The sequence below is a fragment of the Arabidopsis lyrata genome, assembly GCF_000004255.2.
Source record: "Arabidopsis lyrata subsp. lyrata unplaced genomic scaffold ARALYscaffold_5, whole genome shotgun sequence".
Classification (NCBI taxonomy): Eukaryota; Viridiplantae; Streptophyta; class Magnoliopsida; order Brassicales; family Brassicaceae; genus Arabidopsis; species Arabidopsis lyrata.
This window is the reverse complement of record NW_003302551.1, coordinates 11934330-11960750: the sequence shown is the minus strand read 5'-3', so window position 1 is coordinate 11960750 and position 26421 is coordinate 11934330. Positions and strand designations below refer to the sequence as shown.

The following is a 26421-nucleotide window of genomic DNA, read 5'->3' as shown; positions in this document are numbered from 1 at the left end:
TTGTTCTTGTATTGGGATCTCGAAGATTTATCTAGGTTGATTTTGTAGCTTCGAGCGACGTAGGAAACAAAACCAGAAATGTTGAAATCAGTTTCAAGATCTAATAAGCTACAGTTTTTAAGCTAAATGGATGATGATCGAGTTTTAAGAGATGTTTGTTTATTTGATTAGAAAGTTTAGGGTATGACTGGTTTGTTCTATGTGAGACTTGTATCTGCCCTTTCATGTTTTAAGTTAAATTGGAAATCTTTAGAGGTGACTTCGTTAAACATTGTGACTTTGTAATCATATTCTAGGTAGTATCTTAATTATAGGGATTTTTACTCTGGTTTCAAACTTAGTTTACATTTCACTTTGCTTTGGAACGTTACATTAACTTAGTTGGAATTCATCAAAGTTTGACCAAGAAAAGTGCGTTTGCTTAGGATTGTCTCTGTTGAATATATGTGTTATCTAACTCTTGACTTTCTGAATGCTATAACCATCTTGTACTGCTAGAAGATAGAATCCAATTCAAAACCAAAACCTTTATTATGATAATAGAAAGATAGAACAATAAAGTAACAAGAGTATAAACTCCCCAAAGAGAACTAGGTTCTCTTCCCTCGGCCTAACCCGATAGAATCCTCCAAAGCTCTCAATAGCTTGGATAGGTCTTATTTATAATAGAACGTAAAGTAAAAGACTCTAGGAAAAGTAAATAAGATATTGGAAATCCTAAACTATTTCCAAGGAATTTGAGATTACTTTGGGAGTAGCATGAATTATGACGGATAAGATTATATAAAAAGTATGGTATGACATGGTCATATTTTCTTATATAACCATGAAGTCAACTTGGTGATGCCTATTTGGGTATATATTATTGCATTGGCTGACAACATTCTTTAGCAAATTGCTAGGAAAAGTGGAGGATATGGAACGTTGAAAATTGAGTTTGACTTCTTGGCCTCTAAGTTATTGCTAGACTTTGTTTTTTAGCTTGAGAGATTGCTTGTTACCAGAAAGAAAACTTATTTGCTTAGAATTCAGTCTCTCTTCTTCCGTAGCAATGGCTTGCAGACTATATCTGGCTTTGATCTTCTCTTGCGTTTATCTGATTTTCCTGTCAAGTCAACAAGAAACCGGGTTTGTCTACAATGGCTTTGATCAGGCAGATCTTTTTATCGATGGGATCGCCAAGATCCTACCTGATGGACTTTTGCAGTTGACAAATACTACAGAGTTGCAAATGGGTCATGCTTTCTTCAAGAAGCCATTTGATTTTGATCCATCTTCATCATTTTCGTTCTATACACATTTTGTGTGCGCGCTGGTGCCTCCTAAGTTGGGAGCTGATGGTGGCCATGGTATCGTTTTTGTTGTATCTCCTTCCATGGATCTCTCTCATGCATACGCAACTCAGTACTTGGGGGTCTTCAGCAACCTAACAAATGGGACTTCCTCTTCACATCTACTAGCTATTGAGCTCGATACCGTTAAGACAGTAGAGTTTAATGAGTTGGAAAAGCCTCATGTTGGTATTGATTTGAACAGCCCAATATCTGTTGAATCTGCTCTGCCATCTTACTTTTCTGGCGCCTCAGGGAAGAATATAAGCATAGATCTTCTGAGTGGGGAGGCTATCCAGGTTTGGGTGGATTACGATGGCTCGTTGCTAAATGTTACACTGGCCCCTATAGAAATCCAGAAGCCAAATCAGCCTCTTATATCAAGAGCCATCAATCTTTCAGAGATTTTTCAAGAGAAGATATATGTTGGGTTCTCTTCATCAACAGGGAATCTTCTTAGTAACCATTATATACTTGGGTGGAGTTTTAGTAGAAGCAAAGAACAATTACAGAACCTGGACCTCTCTAAACTCCCTCAGATTCCTCTTCCTAGAGAGGAAAAAAAGAAATTATCTCCACTACTTATTGGTTTGGTCATCTTATTAGTGATTCCTGTGCTGATGGTTCTTGGAGGAATGTATTGGTACAGAAGAAAGAAATATGCGGAAGTAAAAGAATGGTGGGAGAAGGAATACGGCCCACACCGATTCTCCTATAAGTCTCTGTACAAAGCAACAAATGGGTTTCGTAAAGATTGTCGTGTTGGGAAAGGTGGGTTTGGAGAAGTCTACAAAGGAACTCTGCCCGGAGGCAGGCATATAGCTGTGAAAAGACTATCCCATGATGCAGAGCAAGGGATGAAACAGTTTGTGGCAGAAGTTGTAACCATGGGAAATTTACAACATCGGAACTTGGTTCCTCTTCTCGGGTATTGCAGGAGAAAATGTGAGTTGCTTCTGGTCTCTGAGTACATGCCCAACGGTAGTCTTGACCAGTACTTGTTTCATGACGAAAACCCATCTCCTTCATGGTTTCAAAGGATTTCTATTCTTAAGGACATTGCATCGGCTCTTAGTTACCTGCATACAGGAACCAAGCAAGTTGTTTTGCATCGGGATATAAAAGCTTCGAACGTCATGTTAGATTCCGAGTTCAACGGGAGGTTAGGTGATTTTGGCATGGCCAAGTTTCACGACCGTGGAGCCAACTTATCTGCAACTGCCGCTGTGGGAACCATAGGTTACATGGCACCTGAGCTAATAACAATGGGAACATCTATGAAAACCGATGTGTATGCCTTTGGTGCTTTCCTTCTTGAAGTAACTTGTGGAAGACGACCTGTGGAACCTGAGCTGCCAGTTGGAAAGCAATATTTGGTCAAGTGGGTCTCCGAATGCTGGAAACAGGCTTGTTTACTCGAGACCAGAGATCCAAGATTGGGAGGAGAACTCTTACCCATGGAAGTCGAGATGGTTCTGAAACTTGGGTTACTCTGCACAAATGCTATGCCAGAATCAAGGCCTGCAATGGAACAAGTGGTGCAATACCTTAACCGGGACTTAGCCTTACCAGATTTCTCGCCGTCTACTCCAGGTATCGGGGCTTTTATGCCAGTTTCAATGGATGCATTATCTGCCATTGGGGTCTCCAGTGTAAGGAATTCATCAGTCTCTATGTTTGTTACTCACACGATCTTGGACGGGCATGGAAGATAAGATCTAAGAAACTGTGTACTCTCTGCATCTAAATCTGTTTGGCTACGTAAATGTTTTAACTTAATGTATTGACTATGTTGTTGGTTGATGTTGTTTAGGTATCAATTGACAAATAAAACAGTTCTTCTAGTGTTTGTAAACTGACAAGTTTTTACTAGTTTTTTGGCAACACCTGAAGAACACAATTCTCTATACAAAATTCAACTAATTAACTTTATAAAAACAAGATAAAAATGAACAATTTTAACAAATCAACTTACAAAATTATTAATTTTTCTATGGTGAAAAGCAGAAATCAAATTAGAGTGAAGACTTGTCTCTCTGTCTATAACCTAAGATTTGGGGTGATTGACAAATCATCTGATCCAAACATAAACTTCTTTCTACAAAAAAAATTTTTTTAAAAAAAAAGAACAATTTGATGTCCTCTGAGAAAAAAGAAGACAGAAAAAATCTCATCTTTATTCACCAGAAACTCCGAGGTATCAAAGACGACCAGCTTGATTCTTTCCCAGTGTCAGAAACAGATCCAGAATACCTTCGAGACTTATGAATCCTCATTTTAACACCCGGAACTTTGCGTGCGATCGCTTGCCATATCATTTGGACTGCATCATCTACCTTTGACGGGAAATGGAACTCATAATATTTCTCCACTTCCTTTAATCGATTCCACATTCGTGTCCATTCCTCTTTGCTTATTCCTCTTATTAAGTTAACCAAGAAGTTCTCTTTCAAGGCATCAGAAGTGCGAACAAACACAGCGAACTCAGAGTAATCAATAACGTCCTCAAAAGGAAGCTCAATGTCGTCACTGATAATGACAGGAACGCAGTGACTGGCAATGGCGTCAAAGAGACGGTTTGATGAAGGAGTGTCTCCAGCAATGTTGAGGCAGAACTTGGAGTTGTGCATTCCTTGGCTTGCTTTGTTTATGCCTCCGTTTCTCACACTCCCAAACGAGAAATGCACGTCTTTCTCATCTTGCAACAGGTAGAATAACTCCTGACGCACAAACCCGCCCTGAGATATGTGACACATTGGAGCAAACCATATTTAGTGTTTCATCAAGAGGACGCTAACTTGTGATGGTAATATAAGTAGAGCAGAAACAATATCTCAAAATTCAAATGTCTGAATCTGAATTGTTGAAGAACAAAAAACGAAACAAAAGCACTAAAACAAGGTAGCAGAAGAACTCACATCTTTCCTGTAGATGGCACCCTGAAAGTAAAGCAGAATTGGTCTACTATCGAAACCAGATGTATCGTTTTCATATGCTTTGATGACATGCTTATAAGGCGCGATAATATCTTTCTCAACGTTTGCCACAGTAGGAGGGTACCTTCCAAAGTCTGAGAGTATAAACATTGCAGGAAACAGCTTATTTCTAGCATCCAACATACTATTCGGATGATGAGCAAGAACAACATGATCTCTACCACCCGATCTCTTCCACTCCTCTTGACCAGTCAAAAACGTAACCAACTTCCCTTGCAAATCCTTATTCCTACTAGTTTTCTGATGAGGATTCACTTTCGAAAACCGATTATAACTCAACGAAGAAAAAAACGGCACAAAGATAACATCAGCTTCACTAGAATTATAAACACGCTTCGCAGCAACAGCTCTCGGCGCATTCTCATACTCCGATGCAAGTAAATCCAACGTCAACCAATACTCGATACTATGCTGTAAATTCAATCCTCCAGGATAAGGCGGTATATACTTCTGAATATCAGGCCATACACTATCACTACCTTTCTTGTTCCCATCAGGTTTCCAATCTAACAATCCGAAATGAAACTCGGGATCCATATTATACATATAAACCTTCAAAGGACCCGCGGTTACCGACTTCTCGTCTTTAACACATCTACAATTCTCTTTCTCCGGTTTTACGCCTTTCACATCCACGAATGATTTAGATGGAAATGTAGAGCTAAGGAATCGATTATGAGCAGTGGAACGTAACACAAAGTAACACGAAAGAGCAAAGAGTATCGTCGTGACGACGAATAAGCATAGTAATAGATTTCTAGCTACATAACCAACTGCAGAACCATTCTTCTCCACCATTGCCATAATCAATCACACAAAAGAGAATCAATCAACATACATACCCAGAAATTAGGGCTTCTACATCACAGAATCAGCTCGAAAATTGTACGATTATAAACCGAATCATCAATTCTAGGTTAAGTGTTGTTGCGAGAGTTTTGCTCGATTCGAGAATGGAGAAAATGAAAACTCACGTTTTGAATTGAGATGCGAAAGCGAGGTTGGTGCTAAGAGGAATGTAGAAGAAGAAGCTTCTCTGTGAAGAATTTGATCGCTCATGGAGAGAGACAATGCGGCGGAGAACGAGGAAGAACAAACGGTGTTGAAGAAGCTTAAAGCTTTAGAGATAGAAAAAGTTTACTATAATTAACTCTTTTAATTCGTGTTTATGGATTTGTTTGTTATGCTTGTTTTTTAATGTATACAGCTTTTTGTAATCAATTTTTTTTTTCTCTTTTTATATGTTTTGTTGTACTTTTTTGTTTGTAATGAAGTAGTTATGTAAGAAACAAATTTATTAAATTAGACTGGTTAACAAAGGTCGGACCAAATTTAGGCTAAACAATTATAGTAATATAAGTATAGTTTTGGATATTGGAATATAAGACCAAATTAGGATCAAGAGCCCATAAGGATTAATTGTTGATTTGCCCCCAAAAAAAAAAAATTGTAGATATTAAGTTTAAGGAATGGACACAAAAACCATTAAACCAAACCAATTCAAAATTCAATAATCTGAATTTTATCAAAGTTAATTATAAAATGTTTTTTGGTATAAATATACGAATAGAATCCAAATTTTGGGTAACCGAAGTTAACTGAAATTAAATAAAAATATATTTTATATTAAATATGTAGCAAATTAGTAAAAATTTATAATATTAATTAAAATCTTATAATAAGTTACAATTAATATTTTATCATAAACATTATCAAACCCAAACAAAATCAAAATAACCATAAAAAAAAAAAGAATTAGTTGTAGATATTCATTTTAAGGAATATATGGACACAAAAACCAAACCAATTCAAAATTCAATTGTCTGAATTTTATCAGTTAACTATCAAATGTTTTTTGGTATAAATATACAAATAGAATCCAAATTTTGGGTAACCAAAGTTAACTGAAATTAAGTAAAACCTATTTTTTTATTAAATATGTAGCAAAATACATTTACTAAAAATATACTATATTAATTAAAATTTAAAAATAAATTGCAATCAATATTTTATCATAAACTTTAGTAAACCAAACCAAAACCGAATAAACATCCAAAATTTTCAACCCAACCCAAAATCGAAATTTGAATCATGTACTTTTCAAAATTTTGAAACTAGAACCGAACCAAATCGAAATTTGAATGCTTAGGCCAAATCCCTTTCTTAGAAGGCAATTTTTTTTTGGGAATTGTATGATCTTAATTTTCACATATTTGCTTTTGTTTTCGGCTGCATTTTTATAATTGTAACAATCATCCATCTATTTCTATATAAAAAAAATAGAAATCATTTGGATCTTTAGAGTGGACCAGTTCATCATTCGTATAAAGCAAGAAATGGGTTTGACAAAGTAGGGCTTTTACTAATCAGATGCTTGTTAAGCACGTTACCCCACTCTTCTCTTCCAATTGACTCACTCGCCAGTCACCACACCTTCGTCTTCATAATCTTTGTCTTCTTGCCTTAAAACCAATAATGGTTTGCTTTGAGGTTATTTCGCTTTAATTTAATTCCGACTTGTCATTGTTAAAACCAGTGTTCTAAAAAGCGGTCTAGGCGGTCGCCTAGGCCCCGACTAGGCGCTAGGCTCTCATGCGACGCCTAGATAACCGCCTTGACCACCTAAAACTACATACATTTTGTTTAATATTTTTTTTAATTTCAATTAGAGTTTTATTTATATATATAGTTATAAATATTCTTATATTGTTTAATATAAATATAAATAAATGTTTTATCTAGTTTTTGTTTATAATTTCATAATTTTTGGTTTTATATAGATATTTTATATAACTTTTATATATAATATCATATTTATAATGTTTTATGTTATAAACGTCTAAACCGCCTAAAAAATCGTCTAGGCCCCGATTAGGCGTTCTAGGCGCTAGGCACTGGGTCACCGCCCGCTTAGCGCCTAGCGCTTTCTTGAACAGTGGTTAAAACTTAAAAAAAGAGTAGACCATATACTTTTCTCAAAGAATTTTAATATTAGCAGATTTTTAAACGAAGAAAACTATTATTTTAGAGTAATTATTACGGTTATATATAATCAAAAAGTCTAATGTCAACTCTTTTGTTGCATAGAGGGAATATATTTCGTGGACTTAGAACGTAGAAAATTGGGTTTGAAGCCGTTCCCTTATAACCAGAACTTGTTGATTTTCGAAACTCAGAACATAAACCAAACTTGTCTGTGTTTTTTACCATTAGTCCATTACCAATGGCTCAAAGATTGCTTTTTCTTCTTCTCTTCTTGATTTTCTTTGTTAATCTTATTCGTTTTTCAAGTCAACAAGACTTAAGTTTCATCTACAATGGCTTTAACCAAGACCAAACTGATCTTAACCTTGACGGCTCTGCAAAAGTCCAAGATGGACTTTTGCAGCTAACCAACGCCACAACTCAGCAACAGGGTCATGCTTTCTTCAACAGACCATTCGAATTCGGTTCAGCGTCATCTCAATCTCTTTCTTTCTCAACTCATTTCGTTTGCGCTCTTGTCCCTAAGCCGGGAGTTGTTGGTGGTCATGGGATTGCTTTTGTTCTATCATCTTCAATGGATTTTACACAAGCAGATCCAACTCAATATTTAGGACTCTTCAACATCTCAACTAATGGATCTCCTTCTTCTCATGTTTTAGCTATTGAGCTTGATACGGTCCAAAGCGCAGAGTTTGATGATATCGACAAAAACCATGTCGGGATAGACATAAACAGCCTCCAGTCCGTTGAATCTGCTCCAGCTTCTTATTATTCAGACAGAGAAGGGAAGAGAAAAAGCTTGAAACTCTTGAGTGGAAATCCTATTCAGGTATGGATTGATTATGAAAATACTCTACTCAATGTTACTTTAGCACCTCTAAAAAATCAGAAGCCAAGTAAGCCTCTTTTGTCAAGAACCATCAATCTCACCGCAATCTTCCCGGATCGAAAAGCTTTTGTCGGGTTTTCGGCTGCGACTGGTTCATTGATTAGTTATCAATACATCTTAGGATGGAGTTTCAGCAGAAGCAGAGTGTTGTTACAGAGTCTTGACATCTCTAAACTTCCCAAGGTTCCTCGTCCCAAGAAACCTGAGAAAACATCTCCTCTGCTTATTGTTCTACTGGTTATACTCGCACTCATAGTAATCGCGGTTCTAGGAGGATTTTATTTCTACAGAAGAAAGAAGTATGCAGAAGTTAAAGAGCCATGGGAAAAAGAATATGGTCCACTTCGTTATTCCTATGAATCTTTATACAAAGCAACAAGAGGGTTTAACAAAGAAGGTCGTCTTGGAAAAGGCGGTTTTGGAGAAGTATATAAAGGAAGTCTGCCTCTTGTAGGAGATATAGCGGTGAAGAGATTATCACATGATGCAGAGCAAGGGATGAAACAGTTTGTGGCTGAAGTTGTGACAATGGGAAGTTTACAGCACAAGAATCTGGTTCCTCTTCTCGGGTATTGTAGGCGAAAAGGGGAGTTATTGCTGGTTTCTAAGTACATGGAAGGAGGTAGCGTTGATCAATACTTGTTTCACAGCGATCAACCGCCTCTTTCTTGGTCTCAAAGACTCGCGATATTGAGAGATATCGCATCTGCGCTATGTTACTTGCATACAGGAGCCAGTCAAGTTGTTCTACACCGAGATATCAAAGCTTCTAATATCATGTTAAATGAAACTTTACAAGGCTTCTTAGGAGATTTTGGGATGGCTAAGTTTGATGATCATGGAGCTAACCTCTCTGCCACAGCAGCTGTAGGAACCATAGGCTACATGGCGCTCGAGCTAACAACAACAGGAACTTCAACAAGAACCGATGTGTATGCATTTGGTGCATTTATGCTTGAAGTAACATGTGGGAGGAGACCATTTGATCCCGAAATGCCGGTCGAGAAACGACATTTAGTCAAGTGGGTTTGTGAATGTTGGAGAAAAGGTTCTCTAGTCAATGCTATAGATACAAGATTGAGAGGTAAATTCGTACCCGAGGAAGTCGAAATGGTTCTGAAACTCGGGTTACTCTGTACAAGCATTATACCAGAAGCAAGACCTAACATGGAACAAGTGGTGCAATACATAAACAGACACCAAAGATTTCCTGAGTTCTCTCCAGATACTCCCGGGATCGGAGTTTCAACTCCGGTGTTAATGGGAGTACCTTCGTTGGCATTCACTTCCAGTTCAGTGTCCTCATCAGTATCAGGACCATCAGTCTCTCCTTCCTCTGCCAATAACTCAATGTTCATTTCTCACACAATCATATATGGTGATGGAAGATGAAATTTAACCACTTTATTCACATTTCTTTGATTGTACATCATAAAGACCACGTCTGTCTCATTGTCCCTAATGTTTAAACTTTGTATTAGTTATGTTGTAGAGAAGTTTTTATTTCTGTAACACTCAAGATGTGGCAAAATTGTCTATATTAATTGTTTCTATACATGGTTTTTGTGAGTGTGGTTGTTGTCTTTTATTGACAGAGCATAAGGATCATGTTGTAACAAAAAATCAAGGTTCTGGTCTTTAGAGTACGTAGTGCATAAATGAAAAGGAGACAAACAAAAAGCAAAGACTATGTTTTTAAAGGATCAAGCGGATCCATTTGTGAGCAGTTTAGTCTTATTTCTTCCTTCAATTTCCATGAGCATGCCTAAAGGAGCTGCAGAGCAACCATCTCTTTTACCGTCAGCAGTGCCAATCACGATCCTAATCGCAATCTCTTCTGCATCACTTTCCTTCAAAACTTGGCGATTTGAGGAAGGAGAGGATGAAACAGAACAAGTACCAGATTTTGTGTGATCAACAACTTTTTTGGATATTGTTGGTGACTGAACTATCCACATGAGGTTGTAACCTTTGGTCTTATGGAGACGTATTACGGTCGTGGAGATGAGGAGTTGGATGATCCAAGGTAAGGTAATGAGAATTGTTCCGGATATGGCGAAGAAGTGGATGAAACCGGACTTGTGGCCATTTGTGGTGGCGAGACGGAAGAAGAGGATTCCGGTAATAGTTGTCCAAAGAGAGTGGAGTAGGATTGACCAGAAAGAGATGCCTCCAGAACCAGAGGTTCTACTCTCCATCTCCATTTTTGGTTTCTTTTAGTTTTTTTAGAGATGTGAGATCATTTGAAGTGAAAGGTAGAGGTATTGTTGGAGAGATCAATGGTCATTTTGATTTTGTTAGTTAGTAATTTAGTGGATTTTGTTTTTCTTTGTTCATTTGACTTAGCGATTTTATTGTAGTAGTAATTAAACTATTTTTTTTTCCAACAAAGTTGTTTTCTTAAAAACAAATTTTACTTAAAATTTTGAAATTAGAAGAGCTTCCATTTAATGTTAAAAAAAAAAAGAAGATTTCCATTTAAATGTTTTTGGAAATTTTTAAAATTTATTTTAATCTTCTCGGTGTCTCTTTAAAAATAAAGGACTTTTGTATTAGAGACATGATAGACAGATAATTAATGGTTTTGTGGGAATGGCATTTGTCAAGGCCGTAAATAATTTTGAAATTAGAAGATTGTTAGACCATCCTCAATGCAAGACTCTTAGCTTGTTCTTAGGTTTTAATTTGATTTAGATTAAAAGGAAAATGGTGAATAATGTTAAGAGTAGTCTCTTAGTTAAGAGACAAAACTGATGTTAAGAGGCGTCCACGTGGCAGTTTGCTCGTAGGTCTGGGTATTCGGTTAACTGTTTGGTTTCGGTTCGGTTGCGTTCGGTTTCGGTTAGTTTGGATATTTTGATTATTTAAAGTATTTAATTGTTTTGATTCTAAAAATAATTAATATTTTGAATTTATAATTATAGTTTTGAGTATTATTTTTGGGTATTTTCTAGGTTTTTGGATATTTCGGTTAACTGTTTGATTATCGGTTCAGTTCGGTTCGGTTTCAGTTAGTTTGGATAGAGGAATTTACTAACCATTCGGTTATTTTAAAAACTTCGGTTCAGATACGGTTCGGTTCACCAAATCGGCAAGCATATATGGACAAAATTTGACGGGAATCAAGTTTAAAACGGAAAAATGTCATTTAATCGTCCAACTTTAAAAAAATGGCCATTTTATACATGAACTTCATAGTTGGCCATTTTAAACATCAACTAAACGTTGACTGTCATATTAAACATGAGACTGCGTTGACCTGGCCAATATAGACATGACGTTAAAATTCGTTAACGGAACCACTAACAGCCGTTATCAGCCGTTAACTATTCTGTTAGTCAAATCGTCAACTTTCAAATTTAGGCCATTTTAATCATCAACTAAACGTTGACCCGGCCAAAAAATACATGACGTTAAAATCTGCTAACATAACTACTAACAACTGTTATCAATCGTTAACGAACAACAAAATTAAGACAAAAAAACATAATACAAAGAACAAAAACACAAACCAAACACCAAAGACACTAATAACCAAAAATGAGAAATTTGTTCTTTGTTACTAGTGTGCAGACGAATGGTGAGATCAAGAGAGGTGAATGTAAGACATTACACAATGATAAGAAAATTAGATCAAGAGAGAGGAACGTAAGACATTAGACAATGAGGTTAATATCCCCATTTTGTTCCATATTTCTAATATGTACTTTCATCATGCTTCTCTTCAAATTAAGTATTCATCTGTTCTTTTCTCTCAATTTTCTTATCATTGTCTAATGTCTTTCGTTTACCTCTCTTGATCTCACCATTCGTCTACACACTAATATCCAAGAACAAATTTCTCATTTTTGGTTACTAGTATGTCTTTGGTGTTTGGTTTGTACCTTGGTTCTTTGTATTATATCTTTATTTGTCTTAGTTTTGTTATTTGTTAACGATAGATAACAGTTGTTAGTAGTTATGTTAGCAATTTTTAACGCTATGTGTTTTTTGGCCGGATCAACGTTTAGTTGATGATTAAAATGGCCTCATACGAAGTTCATGTTCATGTTTAACTATTCTATTAAGTTTTATGTCATGTATGTTATAAATTGTATGTCATGTATATTTCAAATTTGTTCATTTGCAACAATTAGTAAGTTTTCTAAAATTAAAATTGTTTATTTTATTTCTTTTTTAATTTTTTTTCTCTAAGAACCTACTATCATTGGAGACACATAAAATTTAAAACCAAAATACAATCTCTTAACTCTAAACTTTTCAAAATTAATAATAAACTAATGCTAAGAGCCAAAATTAGCATACCCTCAATAAGGTTGCTCTTACTTGTTATGAATATTATGTTTGTTATATGGATTCTTATTATAAGTCCAATAGAAATTTAGATTACTTGGTTTACAAGCTAAATCGTAACTTTGTATCTCAATATATGAATATAGTGTTATGTTTCATGAATAATACACAAACAAATTCTTAAATCTTTTAAGTTCATGTCTTGTACATTATCATGGAACCCTAACCGCTTGAGTTATAAAAACATTTCTCCGTCTTTTCCGATCTCTCTGTCAATTGTTCTATCAAATCATCCATTCTTTGGCGTTTGTCAGGCAACAATAAAGGCCAATCACACTCAAAATCTACGGGACTTCATCTTCTTTTATCCAGCATGGTAATCCAGTGACAAGATGAAACTCAGTCAATGAGAATCTCATCGGCTTGTTGTTGAAGCAAAACCAAATCTCGTCTTCCCTTGACGACACAATCTGTCTTATTACCAGAAAGTGAACCAACTGCCCAGAAAAACCCAAGCCATACCATTTTGATTACCACCTGCTTTTCTTAAACCCGCTTTGATGATCGGGCCAAGAAAAATAGTTTTCAACCTACTGAATAACGAGTCAGAGAGGATTTCTTTAACAGTCTTCAAGTAACTAAATTTTGAATGATTGTTGATTGATCCTCATATCTTGCAATCTTCTTCCCCGTATTTCGTAGGAGGCAATGTAATTATAGACTGAGCCATTAGATTGTGTTCAGACATTATGCACCTGCCAAAATTATCAATACACAACATAGTCTATAAAAATCATATAAATCACACTTTCTATGAGAGATTTATGAAGCAACAGTAAAGCCAACGAGATTTAACATTCACACAACACTCAAGTCAAACACTTCACCTTAACTTTACTATCAAATCCTAAGTACAGACACTCAGAGTTACAACCTGTAATATAATCTACATGATACTTCTTCAACGATCTCTGTCACATTACTACCAACGTTCTGCTCTAGATACTGTTTCAAGTAGTTGCTTATTCCTTACGTCTATAAGCTGCACACTAGTGCTAGAGGACAGAAATAACCAAACCAAAATTTCTCAAAGTGAACTTTATTTTCAAAATCTTAGACATCTGGTTCTACTCTCAATCACCATTCTTGGTTTCTTTTGTTTTTGTTGTTTTTTTTGTCTAACGTTGAGAGAGATGTGAGTGAGACCATTTAAAGTTAAAGGTTAAGAGAGATATTGTTGGAGAGGTCAAGGGTGATTTTGATTTTGTTAGTTACCTGGTGGATTTTTTCTTTGTTCATTTGATTTAGCGGTTTTCAATTATAGTTAAGCTATTGATTTTTTCCAACAAAGTTTTTTAAAAAGAAGAAATTACTTAAAATTTTGAAAAAAGAAGAGTTTCCATTTAAATTCTTTAAAAATTTTCAATCTTCTTGGTGTCTCTTTAAAAATAAAAGACTTTTTTTTTTCCACTGAAATTCATTATATCATGGGATTCTTGTTCAAAATACCATTTTTTAAAATTCTTTTCGAAAATGCCATTTTTACTAATTTCTTATGAAAATGCCATTTTAAACACTTAAGAATGTACATATTTACAATTTGTTTTGCAAAATATACGTACCCTATACTAAATACTAAATCCTAAGAACAAATGGAACCGACTAAATCCAAACATAACGGGTAAAACATATGTTAAATCAGATTTTTGTTGCTTGAAAAATGGCAAAATCTACAAACTATTCAAAAATGGCATACTCAACAAATGCCACTCTAAAAAAATGGCAAAATCCGAAATTGATTCTTATATTAGCGTTTGTCAATTTAGAAATGCTGTTAAAATGTCAAGGGTAAGTTGACAATAGCAACAACATATAAACCGCTATTTTGTAATGCTATTAAAACTGAGTATTCATGTACTATGTGTTTGTTTCTAGCTAGAGGTCATATTCTCACCAAGGTGGGAAAAGTAAGATGATAACAAATAAGAGAAACAACACATGTGATTGTGACAAATAGAAGTTACCATTGTGGAGGAAAAAGTCATTGGTCTTGTATTTAACGACAATCATTGAAGCAAAAAAAAGAAAGTGTAAACAAATCTTGTGTACGATGTACGTAGTTACACATATTCGTTCAAGTAAAATTTTGGCAAATATGTTTACTAAAGTGCTTCCAACTACTACTGTAAAAATTAATTATATTATTGGATTGCGCCGTCTCAAATATTTAAAGTTCTATATTCATGAAGAGAAGTAAATACACGTTATATTGTCCAATATTACCGAGAATTTGGTTAAGAACGATTTAGAAGAAAGAAAAAAGAAGAATCATACATTTAAATTTATAATAACTAGATGAATATCCACGTTACACGTGGGTTTGTTTTGTAAATTTTTAAGAAAAAATATGTTAATGTTTTTTGTTCCCAATTTATGTTTATTTTTTGTTTGTTATTGTGTAGTTAATTAAATTAGACACATCTTATGTAGTTACAATTTTTATAGTTAGATTAATTTTTAACTCGAAATATCAAATTTTCATGTATAAATCAGATTATTTTTGTATCTAAGATCTTAATATTTTTTCTGTCATGAATACATACAACAACAATAGATAATATTTTGATACAGTGATATGTAATTATGTTAATTGTGTGGTTTAAAACTTGCCTAACTTGATTATAAATTAAAAATCTCTTGCTCTATGTACCCTCCTTACTCCAACCACCTCATTATAGGCTCATGATTAAACACTGGATTGACATAATTTGAACAAGACCTCAAGAGTTTTTATAGGAAAAGAAGAAAAAGAAAGCAAAAATTAAAGAGTCATTTTAGTCAACACTTTTAGATCTTTTGTCATTGCATATAGCTATATAAGAGAAATTGTCATGTCTTGAATTTTGTGATATGTCTAACTTTCAAATGCCCACTATTGACAAGACTTGCATGTCAATATTACCAACTTACCATAAGGCAAAAAAATGAAAAGAGAGAAAGCATATGATAAATCGTATATGAACCACAAAACATAATAATGAGAAAATATTTAAGATAAAATTACTAAACTAATAAGAAGATAAGTAGCAAACAACTAAACTACAACACAAATAAATTTTTAGTCATTATCGAGTAATGATAATTGACCATTAATAAAAAAAAATTAGTACAATAAGAAAAATAGAATGAAAGTAGGGCTTAATTTATTAGCATAATTTCGTAATTTTTGATTTTATTTTGAAGAAATCATTTAAGGGTAGAATTGATGGAGGATTTGATGCAATAAAGAACTTTTTTTTTTTTTCTCATTTAGTTTTGCTCATTATTTTTAAAATAATGTAGAATGACACATGTCATTTTTTGTGTGATTATGTGACACTCATATGGAGAAAGTTAGTCAACTTTCATATATATGATTATTTGTCTATGTAATCATATATTTGTTAAGGACCGTCTTACAAAATTATCAAGGCTTATACTAATAAACATCGAAGCATAACGCATCCAATGGAAAAAGTAATTTATCAAACCCGCCTTCTCATGCATATTTTGGATCAATATGGGGTGGATTAGAGTTATGACTCACTTCACTTTACTTGACACATTCTTTGATCTTTTAAAACATCTCTCACACTATATGTGTATATAAAATAAAATTTGCTTAACTTCATATATCTTTATATATATCGAAATCCTAAAACTTAAATCTATGTTAAATGAGACTCGAACTAAATTTATTAAAAACACACAACATTTGGAGGTTCTAGGAAGTGTAATACACCTAAGCTTGTCAATTGGGCTAGTCCGGCCCCACCTGACCTTAAATCCGGAAACCCGTATATATTTGAATCCGGTCCGAAAAAATTTCGAGTCTTTTATTTGAAAGCCCGCTCTTGCCCTAACAGATCTATATGGCCTTTTCAGGCTTCTCTTCAAGAAAGAAAAACAAACTTTTAAGTTTATAACAACTCTTGAAAATAATGACTATATATAAAATAAGCCAATGGAACCACTAGTATTCATTAAACACAACATAATTTAAAAACAAAAGTTTAAAACCAAATAAATTGTTTTAACTAATATCAAATAAAACATAAAACAAAAGATTTCAAACTACATTATGTTGTAGAGGCAAGATTTGTATCCGCTTCAATGAATTATAGATCTTCTTCTCCTACAATGCATTCTAAAAAATTTCTCGCATCAAGTTTAAAAGAGAAACAATTTATTTTATATATAAAAAATTTCGGCCTGATCCGAGATCAGTCGGACTAAACTTTTAAAACTCTTCAATCCTAACGGGCTTGCCCTCAAAAACTTGAGTTTATTTACACATATATTTAAATCTGAATCCTGTGTTTTTTAATATTAAAACGGGACATACCATAGACTTTTATCCCAATTAACATGCATAAATACACTGAAAACCCATTTGGTACTTGAAATCAAAATCTCATATTGGAAGAAACTTTTCCAATGCTAAACCAGAAAAAAAAAAAAAAAAAAAACCCATATACTGATGAGGTCATCAAGTCAGTACGGCAGTACCAACTCAAGAGCATGGAAGAGACACCAATCAGACGACCAAGACCATTGGAGAAAACCAACCCAAATGTACCAAATACATATGTGCTTCCAAGCCCAACCAGAAGGATTTACGCTACAAAACAACTTATTCCAGAAACATAACTCATCAAGGAATCACGGAGAAGTGGAATTGGTTCAAAAGCTTTCCACACGAGAAAGATATTCAAGTTACAAGTCAGCAGACTTCCAAAGAACCCGGTGGAGACTTATAATTATAAATAACGCCACTTCTTTATTAGATTTAGAAACTCTCACAAAACTAAATCTCTTCTCTAAGTCTTATAGAACATCTCTCAATGGACTCTTGTATTTGTATAAAACTTGGGCATCTCCCAATTCTATTAGGATTAGGTTAAACACAAAACCTATCTATATACTTTGTCATTATCTAAAACTTATTTGTGTATATCCTCTCTTATCTCTAGAAGCTTTTTCTTCAAGAGATAACTTCTTCTTCAAGTCTTGAATTATCCAACAATCTTCACACTTTCCTTATATGGCCGCATTCTCACTTGGGGCAATTACTCTCACCAAGACTGATGTATTTTGGGGTACCTCTATGATGACCAGAATGTTCCAGAGAAGCTCACCTACCCCCTAAACCGACCAGATTCAAAGGAGACACCACTTCTCATATTTTGATCAATTTTTTCATTATTGCCCAACGGCTAGTTTGCATGTATTGTATGATTTCTATCTTATTTCTACCCTTTTAGAACGTTAATCTACACTTGTAAGAGTTCTATACAAAGCTCATTTCGTCCTTTGTACAATTCACTTTTGAGTCATCTAAGAAATATGAAAAGTTGTTTTCTTTTTATTTAAAGAGTATCTTTGTTTAAACAGTTTGTCTTTAAGTTTTATTTAAGAGATTCATTTGATTCTTGAGATTAGTATAGTTTGTGTGATTCAAGTCTAGTTCTCCCGGGATTGAGAGAGTCAATCGCCCCACAAATTGAGAAAGTCAATCACAAACACCACCACCGCCTCTACCTTCGTTTCTATTTTTCGCCAAAACTTTGTTAATCAGTTCTTGATCACCGTTTGTTCATAAATTGTAGAGTGATTCCCAATTTTATATCATATATCCTCCTTAACGAATGAACAAGCAAACAAACGACAGCAAAAATTGGTCTAAATGGCTTTGGACTCTAATAATTCACCTAAAATCTCACACACAAGACTTGAAAACAAATAAAATTCATGGTTACTGTAAATGTATCTAGAATATCTTTTTATATATATTTTTAATAATTATCTCATTTTATGTATTGGTGTATATTAGAAAATTAGGTTTACCATTCTCCTTTCAATATAAACATATGTATCATAATTCTTTATCATTACGAGACCAATAACATATTCTTTCAATTCTTAAATCTCTCATCACATTATGAGTCACCTTAGTATTAAAAAATAACAGAAAATTTTGGTAAAATTAGTTTTTATTTGTCATTATTTTAATTTATCTTGGCACAGATTCCTATTTCCAACACGATAGCGCAATAACTAAACAATGATCCGTTATAAATGTCAACGTCACCATACACGTCAGAAATCAAATTTTTAAAGCCAAAACCAAACCAATAAAAACTCACCACGTGTAAACTGGCAGCTTCTTCTTCTTCTTCTTCTTCTTCAGTTAGAAGCTTTTGTAAGAGTAAAGAACCAGAGAGAAGCCATGTCTGTAAAACTAATCTTATCTTCATCAATCCTTCTGATTTTCTTCGCGGCGGCTGCGACTAAAGAGATCAGATTCGATGAATCAAATCCAATCAAAATGGTCTCCGACAATCTCCATGAGCTTGAAGACAACGTCGTTCAGATCTTAGGCCAGTCCCGTCATGTTCTCTCCTTTTCTCGCTTCGCTCACCGGTAAACTCTCAATCTATATTCGTCGTTGACTTGTTTTGAACTATGAAAATTACATTTTGGGGTTTGTGAAGGTATGGGAAGAAGTATCAGAGTGTGGAAGAAATGAAGTTAAGATTCTCTGTTTTTAAAGAGAATCTTGATTTAATCAGATCCACTAATAAGAAAGGCTTATCTTATAAACTCTCTCTTAATCGTAAGTCTTATCTCTCTAATGCTTTGCTTTAAGCCTTCTTGTTTCAATTCACATAGTTCAAGAATGTTGTGATAATGGCTGAGCTAGCTTAGTGTTCTTTAAGTTAATGAAGCTGTTCTGTTTTACAGAGTTTGCTGATTTGACATGGCAAGAGTTTCAAAGATATAAGCTTCTTCTTCTTCTTCTCCTTGTCCTGTGAAAGAGCAAGGACATTGTGGATCTTGTTGGACATTTAGGTAAAGTCTATGATAAGATTTTTAAGTGATTTATTCAAGTAAGCAAGAGATTTATGATCAATGTTTCGATTCAGCACGACGGGAGCTCTTGAAGCAGCTTATCATCAAGCATTTGGAAAAGGAATATCTTTGTCCGAGCAACAGCTTGTGGATTGTGCTGGAACTTTTAATAACTTTGGTTGTCATGGTGGACTTCCTTCTCAAGCCTTTGAATACATTAAATACAACGGTGGGCTCGATACAGAGGAGGCTTATCCTTACACAGGAAAAGACGGTGGCTGCAAATTTTCAGCGAAAAACATCGGTGTACAAGTCCTTGACTCTGTTAACATTACCCTGGTAAAGCCTAGTTTGTTATTGAACTCACACTTTAGCTTCACAAATTTTACATTCTCTGATATATTAAAAACACTAATAGGGTGCAGAAGATGAACTGAAGCACGCGGTCGGGTTGGTAAGGCCAGTGAGTGTGGCGTTTGAGGTTGTACATGAATTTCGGTTTTACAAGAAGGGAGTTTTTACTAGCAATACTTGTGGAAACACTCCAATGGTGAGTATTTTTCCTCTTTAAACCACCAAAAACGTTCAAAATGTTACAATTACCAACATTTAGTAAGTTAACCGGGTTTTTGGTGGTAACAGGATGTAAACCATGCAGTGTTAGCAGTTGGTTATGGAGTTGAAGACGACGTCCCGTATTGGCTTATAAAGAACTCATGGGGAGGTGATTGGGGAGACAATGGCTATTTCAAGATGGAAATGGGAAAGAACATGTGTGGTAAGTTCTTTTAACTAGCTTCGATTTTCGGTTTAGATCAGGTTAATTCTCTCCCATTGATTTTTTCCTTTAATTTTGGCAGGTGTTGCAACATGTTCATCGTATCCGGTTGTGGCCTGAGGCTGATGTTTCAGCGCGTTTACAAGGGACTGAGGCTTTTGGGTGTTCAATTTTGGGATGAATGGTTGAATTTGTCGTGAACTTACATCACTTGGGACTCGGGAGTTATATTTTTTTACGTGTATGGTGCTTAATGCTTATGTTTCCAAATAATATCATGGACACTCGACAGAATAAAAGAAAACTATTTCTAGATAATGTCAACTGTCAAATCTACACTATAGTAAAACCCCATGTTCTAAAAATCTCCGTCTAACCCGATTACTCACCGCTTAATCGCTAGGCCCATCTTCTCCGTCTCGATTAATGACTAATCTCTTAAAAAATCAGTCACCCGATTACTCTCCGCCTAATCCGATTAATTCCCGCCTAATCTGATTATTTTCCGCCTATTCTTACATATCCCGATTATTTTTTTATCCCCTTATTATTAAAAGGGAAGTACAAATTGAAAAATGGTCAAATTTAGCCTCAATTTCAATTTCAATTTTGGATTTTGTTCTTTGTTAATCAAAATCGACAAGGGCATTTTGGTCATAAAGTTTCATTAAACTTTAAGAGATCCGCGTGTTAATACTCGGGTGGGTTAGGAGTAATTAACTCTTAATCACATAGTCAAGTTCTTAATCGGGTTTAGCATCCACATAAGTCAATCTAAGCCGTTCAAATTATTTTGTAAATTTAGTTCATTTTTGGTATCTAAATATGAGCATATTCGATCATAATAACTGCAAATTCAATGTAATTATCTCTCATAATAACTACAAATTCGATCATATATTGCCTAATCCCAAAAAAATCGTAATTACTATCTCTCATAAATATAATCCTAACCATAACCAACTCTACAATATTCATCATTTATCTAAATATAGCCAATCATTCAATTCTATTCCAAATTCGAATATATTTTGTTAATAGTATCTTTGATTTTATGCTTTGTCTCCAAGATATTCTCCTAGATTTTAAAATTATTGGAGCCAAAAACCCTAGCATCCTAGAATGATATAAATATTATTGGAGCCAAAAACCCTAGCATCCTAGAATGATATAAATTTAGCATCCATTCAATTTCTGTGAGTCTAGCAAGGGAAAAAATCCAAAGAAAACAACAGTCAAGAATCAAGTCAGAAAGGACCTCATTGCAAAGCTCATCAAATTGTTGGATGATTGCAATCCCTACGTTGAAAATTTCAGGATGGCAAAAGATAAGTTGGATAGTAATGATGGTGAACCGTTCTACATGAAGATTGTTAGTGATAGGGTAGGAAAAGATGGAAGAACTTATTCCAACCCTACAGCGTCTGAAGTTGCAGCTTTGATTCCCGGAGATTTTCGTCCTGAAATGCCTACACGTGATATTATTGTTCAAGATAAGAAAACAGGACAGCTTTCAAGAATAAGCGAAGTTCATCCTTCTTATGTCCCAATGCAATATCCTCTCATATTTATTTATGGTGAAGATGGATTTAGACCAGGAATAGAAAAGGGATATACATGCAAGACAGAAAAACAAGCAAACAAGTGTATAAGTATGAGGCAGTGGTATGCTTTCAGAATACAAGAGAGATTTGATGAAGCACAGACACTACTACGTTCAAAGCGTTTGTTCCAACAGTTCTTGGTAGATGGATACACAACACTGGAATCCAACAGGTTATCCTATATTAAGTTTAACCAGTCTAATCTGAGATGTGAGAATTATTCTACTCTTAAGGCTGCCTCAGAAGCTGGAAACACCAACATGGGTGAACAAGGTAAATCAATACGTATTCCATCTTCTTTTACTGGTGGACCTCGCTATATGTTGAACAGTTATTATGATGCTATGGCTACGTGTAAAATGTATGGTTTCCCAGACCTGTTTATAACATTTACATGTAACCACAAGTGGCCAGAAATAACTAGATATTGTAAAGAGCGTAAACTTAATGCGGATGATAGACCAGATGTTGTGTGTCGGATATTCAAGATGAAGCTTGACTCTCTTATGAAAGATTTAACAGAAGACCATCTTCTAGGAAAAACTGTCTCTGGTAATGAATTGTTTTATTTTTACAGATATGTTTTATGTTTGTTTATTTTATTGCCTGTTACTGTACGAATATGAGTTTAAAATGGTTATTGCTATTTGCAGCTATGTACACAGTGGAGTTTCAGAAAAGAGGACTACCACATGCTCATATACTCTTATTCATGGATAAAAGTTGCAAATTTCCAACATCAGATGATATTGACAATATCATCTCTGCTGAGATTCCAGATAAAGCTAAGGATCCTAAGTTATATGAGGTTGTAAAGGAGTGTATGATACATGGTCCATGTGGTGCGGCCAACAAAGATTCACCATGCATGGTTGATGGCAAGTGTTCTAAGTTTTTTCCTAAGAAATTGGTTGAGCAAACAACAGTTGGTAAAGACGGATACCCAATATATAGAAGGCGGGAATCTCAGCACTTTGTTGAAAAAGGTGGTATTAAGTGTGACAACAGTTATGTTGTTCCGTATAATCGCCTTTTATCATTGCGTTATAGAGCTCACATCAACGTTGAGTGGTGTAACCAATCCGGTTCTATCAAATACTTATTTAAGTATATTAACAAAGGACAAGATCGTGTAGCTATCGTTGTTGAACCTAAGGACAAGAATACTGATACGGAGACTGGATCAGCAACTGGCAGTAAAGAAAAAAGTAAAGATGAAATCAAAGATTACTTCGATTGCAGGTATGATATAATATTCTTTAGTGAATATATCTACTATATCAGTTATATATTTTCAGTTTGCAATAATTTACATTTTTTCCCTTAATAAATAGGTATGTTTCAGCTTCTGAAGCTGTTTGGAGGATATTCAAATTTCCCATCCAGTTTAGGACTACACCTGTGATGAAGCTTTCTTACCATCTTCCTGGAAAGCAACCATTATTTTTCGATGGCACCCAGAATATTGATGAACTATTGGATAGAAAAGCAAACGAAGATTCTATGTTTATGGCTTATCTTAATCTGAATAAGGAGAATGAGTTTGCTAGACAGTTCACTTACGCAGAGATTCCTCAATATTTCACTTGGGATGGACAGAATAAGCAGTGGAAGCTTAGGGAAAGAGGTTTCTGTATAGGGAGAATAAACTATGCCTCCATTAAAATGGAACCAGAATATTACATGAGGATCCTTCTTGGGATAGTAACTGGTCCAAAGAGTGATGAAGATATCAGAACATACAAAGATGTTGTGTATGAGACATACAAGGAGGCATGTTTGGCACGTGGTATTCTAACAGACGATCAAGCTTATATTGATAGTATAGTGGAAGCAAGCTTATTTTTCTTTGGAGATCATCTTCGTAATTTCTTTTCTATGATGCTTCTGGATAAATGTCTTGCAAGACCGGAGTATGTGTGGGAAATGTGTTGTGGAATTTTAACGGAAGACATCGAAACAAAGAAAAGAAATCAGTACAACAATCCAGGTTTGTTGAGATACAATTTTTTTTCCGTTGGTTTGCTTGCCTTCCGTTTCTGTTATAATGAAATAGTGTTTTTCTTTTTTACTCCAGATTTAGTATTAACTGATGCTGAGAAAAGAAATTATGCTCTTCAAGAGATAGAAGATTTGCTGTTGTGTAATGGGAGTACTCTGACAGACTTCAAAGACATGCCTAAACCTACTCAAGAAGGTATAGATCATTCAAACCGTTTCATTACAGAAGAGAAAAATTATAACCGTGATAAGTTGCGAGAAGACCATGATGAGTGGGTTAATAAGATGACTTCTGAGCAAAAAGGCATTTATGATGAGATCATTGGTGCTGTTTTAGAAAACAGTGGAGGTGTCTTCTTTGTTTATGGATTTGGGGGAACCGGTAAAACTTTTATGTGGAAAACTCTATTTGCCGCAGTTCGAATGAGGGGTTTGATTTCTGTCAATGTTGCGTCTAGCGGGATTGCTTCTTTGTTGTTAGAAGGTGGTAGAACTGCACATTCTAGGTTTGGTATCCCTATTCATCCTGATGATTTCACAACATGTCATATCGTGCCTAACTCAGACCTTGCTAATATGCTTAAGGAAGCATCTCTTATCATATGGGATGAAGCTCCTATGATGAGTCGTTATTGTTTTGAGTCATTGGATAGAAGTCTAAATGATGTTATTGGAAATGTCGATGGAAAGCCATTTGGTGGTAAAGTTGTTGTTTTCGGAGGTGATTTCAGACAAGTACTCCCTGTAATACATGGTGCTGGTAGGGCAGAGATTGTTTTAGCTGCATTAAATTCATCTTATCTCTGGGAACACTGCAAGGTCCTCACTTTGACAAAGAACATGCGTCTTATGGCTAATGATTTGGATAAAGATGAGGCAGAGAAAATTAAAGAATTTTCTGATTGGCTCTTGGCCGTTGGTGATGGTAGAGTTTCAGAGCCTAATGATGGTGAAGTTCTCATAGATATTCCAGAAGATTTACTGATTAAAGATGTAAATGATCCTATTGAAGCTATTATCAAAGCAGTTTACGGAGAATTGGATTTGTTGCAGCCTAATAATGATCCTAAATTCTTTCAAGAGAGAGCTATATTGTGTCCAAGAAATAGTGATGTCAACACCATCAACGACATCATGCTTGAGAAACTTAATGGTAAGAATTACGTTTTAATACTATAATCTTTAACTGTATATGTATAAGAAACTTATCTAACAAATTTTCCCTAAACAGGTGAAACAATGACTTATTTAAGTGCAGACGATATTGATCCTCAGGATGGTGCTTCATTGAACAATCCTGTCTTCACACCTGATTTCCTCAATAGTATCAAGCTTTCTGGTTTGCCAAATCACAGTCTCAGTCTCAAGATTGGTGCACCGGTTATGTTACTGAGGAATATTGATCCAAAAAATGGTCTATGTAATGGTACTAGATTGCAGATAACGCAGATGGGTAATCATATACTTGAAGCCAAAGTGATTACTGGAGATAGAATCGGAGACAAAGTGATAATCCCTAAATCTCAGATATCACCTTCAGATACCAAATTGCCTTTTCGCATGAGGAGAAGACAGTTTCCAATATCTGTGGCTTTTGCAATGACAATAAACAAAAGCCAGGGACAATCACTTAAAGAGGTAGGGATTTATCTTCCTAGACCAGTATTTTCTCATGGCCAGCTGTATGTTGCCTTATCAAGAGTCACTTCCAAAAAAGGTTTGAAAGTTCTTATTGTGGATAAAGAAGGAAAAACTCAGAGTCAAACAATGAATGTCGTCTTCAAAAAGATCTTTCAGAACCTAAGGAATTAGGATAGTTTTAGTTTTTTTGCTTCTGATATTTAACTTTGTAGATGTTTTGTATTGTTTTTTAGAACAGCAAGTTCCTTTCCATAGTCATTTTAATCCAAACATAATCAGACTCTCTGCAACTACAGTAGTGTAAGTTTAAGAGTTCATTTCTAGACAACAAAATCAAGAAACCTTAGTTCAATTATAACTCCGATTGAGACAAACAACAACTTCAATTTGTGTCTACAACTGAAAAAACAGATCCAAAACTAACCTTATAGAAATGACAATTGCTTTAAGTGTTGTCGATTTGCAAAATTTGATCTGCAAATGGTTTCATTCATCCTCTGTTCTTCACTGATCCCCTCTCCCAGATTTCTAACAGAAACAAATTCATCATCTCAAGTGCTTTATCCGAATCCTATATGAAATCTGAAAAAGGTAATTGATCACAGAATCTAAATTATCTTGAAACAATTCAATTGAATTAGAATGAAGCTTACATCATAAGAAGAATTGGCGCAGAGATGTGAGCTTATGATCTGATTATCAGCTTCTTCGGTATCATCGGTAAAGCTTAAGCATGTCAATGGGTGTTAACTTTCGGTGGAGAACGAGAATCATCGTTCTCATATGTTTTTTTTTTGTTTTTTTTTGTTTTTTTTATTTATTTAAATACACAACTTATGTGTCTTTAATTTTTTAAAAAACATAATTTTAATTTTATTTGTTTACTTTATCTTCAATTTTTTAAAAATTTTTAATAAATGTTAGAATCTTTGTTATGCTAAAAACAAATTCTCTTCAAAACTATATAGTAAAAGAACACTTATAATCACAAAAACAATTACACCACTTTTAC

The 26421-nt window shown here is 34.7% G+C and overlaps 6 protein-coding genes and 1 pseudogene across 6 annotated transcripts; 4 read left to right on the top strand and 3 right to left on the bottom strand.

Annotated features, from left to right (window-relative positions):
* Nucleotide 1: 1 nt before the first annotated feature.
* LOC9311799 (L-type lectin-domain containing receptor kinase I.3) lies at nt 2–3223 on the top strand. Its single transcript, XM_002877356.2, has one exon. It carries the CDS (start codon nt 1052–1054, stop codon nt 3044–3046), a length of 1995 nt encoding a protein of 664 aa, XP_002877402.1. The 5' UTR covers nt 2–1051; the 3' UTR covers nt 3047–3223.
* A 184-nt stretch (nt 3224–3407) lies between these two features.
* On the bottom strand, nt 3408–5501 carry LOC9313470 (probable arabinosyltransferase ARAD1). The gene is made up of 2 exons (XM_002875684.2): nt 4250–5501; nt 3408–4069 (listed from the first exon to the last, which is right to left on the bottom strand). Exons 1-2 carry the CDS (start codon nt 5129–5131, stop codon nt 3512–3514), a joined length of 1440 nt encoding a protein of 479 aa, XP_002875730.1. The 5' UTR covers nt 5132–5501; the 3' UTR covers nt 3408–3511.
* A 1839-nt stretch (nt 5502–7340) lies between these two features.
* Nucleotides 7341–9770, top strand: LOC9311798 (putative L-type lectin-domain containing receptor kinase I.1). Its single transcript, XM_002877355.2, has one exon. The coding sequence runs from the start codon at nt 7551–7553 to the stop codon at nt 9591–9593; it is 2043 nt and encodes a 680-aa protein (XP_002877401.1). The 5' UTR covers nt 7341–7550; the 3' UTR covers nt 9594–9770.
* A 44-nt stretch (nt 9771–9814) lies between these two features.
* On the bottom strand, nt 9815–10521 carry LOC9311797. The gene has a single exon (XM_002875683.2). It carries the CDS (start codon nt 10403–10405, stop codon nt 9905–9907), a length of 501 nt encoding a protein of 166 aa, XP_002875729.1. The 5' UTR covers nt 10406–10521; the 3' UTR covers nt 9815–9904.
* A 2195-nt stretch (nt 10522–12716) lies between these two features.
* On the bottom strand, nt 12717–13368 carry LOC9313469 (annotated as a pseudogene).
* A 5336-nt stretch (nt 13369–18704) lies between these two features.
* Nucleotides 18705–20487, top strand: LOC9313468 (thiol protease aleurain-like). Its single transcript, XM_021026069.1, is given in 8 exon segments — nt 18705–18956; nt 19028–19149; nt 19278–19321; nt 19324–19385; nt 19460–19724; nt 19804–19935; nt 20028–20163; nt 20246–20487. Coding segments are annotated over 8 exon segments (993 nt in total). The 5' UTR covers nt 18705–18762; the 3' UTR covers nt 20284–20487.
* Nucleotides 20488–23862: 3375 nt separating this feature from the next.
* On the top strand, nt 23863–25580 carry LOC110228520 (ATP-dependent DNA helicase PIF1-like). The gene is made up of 2 exons (XM_021026174.1): nt 23863–24649; nt 25016–25580. Exons 1-2 carry the CDS (start codon nt 23943–23945, stop codon nt 25578–25580), a joined length of 1272 nt encoding a protein of 423 aa, XP_020881833.1. The 5' UTR covers nt 23863–23942.
* The last annotated feature ends 841 nt before the right edge of the window (nt 25581–26421 follow it).

Bases quoted from the DNA above. Each gene is read 5' to 3' on its own strand.
- LOC110228520 (XM_021026174.1), top strand. From the start codon at position 23,943: ATGCCTAAACCTACTCAAGAAGGTATAGATCATTCAAACCGTTTCATT. The intron at 24,650-25,015 runs GAAAATTAAAGA...AACAATGACTTA, and splicing joins TTGGATAAAGATGAGGCAGA to TTTAAGTGCAGACGATATTG.
- LOC9311799 (XM_002877356.2), top strand. From the start codon at position 1,052: ATGGCTTGCAGACTATATCTGGCTTTGATCTTCTCTTGCGTTTATCTG.
- LOC9311798 (XM_002877355.2), top strand. From the start codon at position 7,551: ATGGCTCAAAGATTGCTTTTTCTTCTTCTCTTCTTGATTTTCTTTGTT.
- LOC9313470 (XM_002875684.2), bottom strand. From the start codon at position 5,131: ATGGCAATGGTGGAGAAGAATGGTTCTGCAGTTGGTTATGTAGCTAGA. The intron at 4,070-4,249 runs GTGAGTTCTTCT...CACATATCTCAG, and splicing joins GTGCCATCTACAGGAAAGAT to GGCGGGTTTGTGCGTCAGGA.
- LOC9311797 (XM_002875683.2), bottom strand. From the start codon at position 10,405: ATGGAGATGGAGAGTAGAACCTCTGGTTCTGGAGGCATCTCTTTCTGG.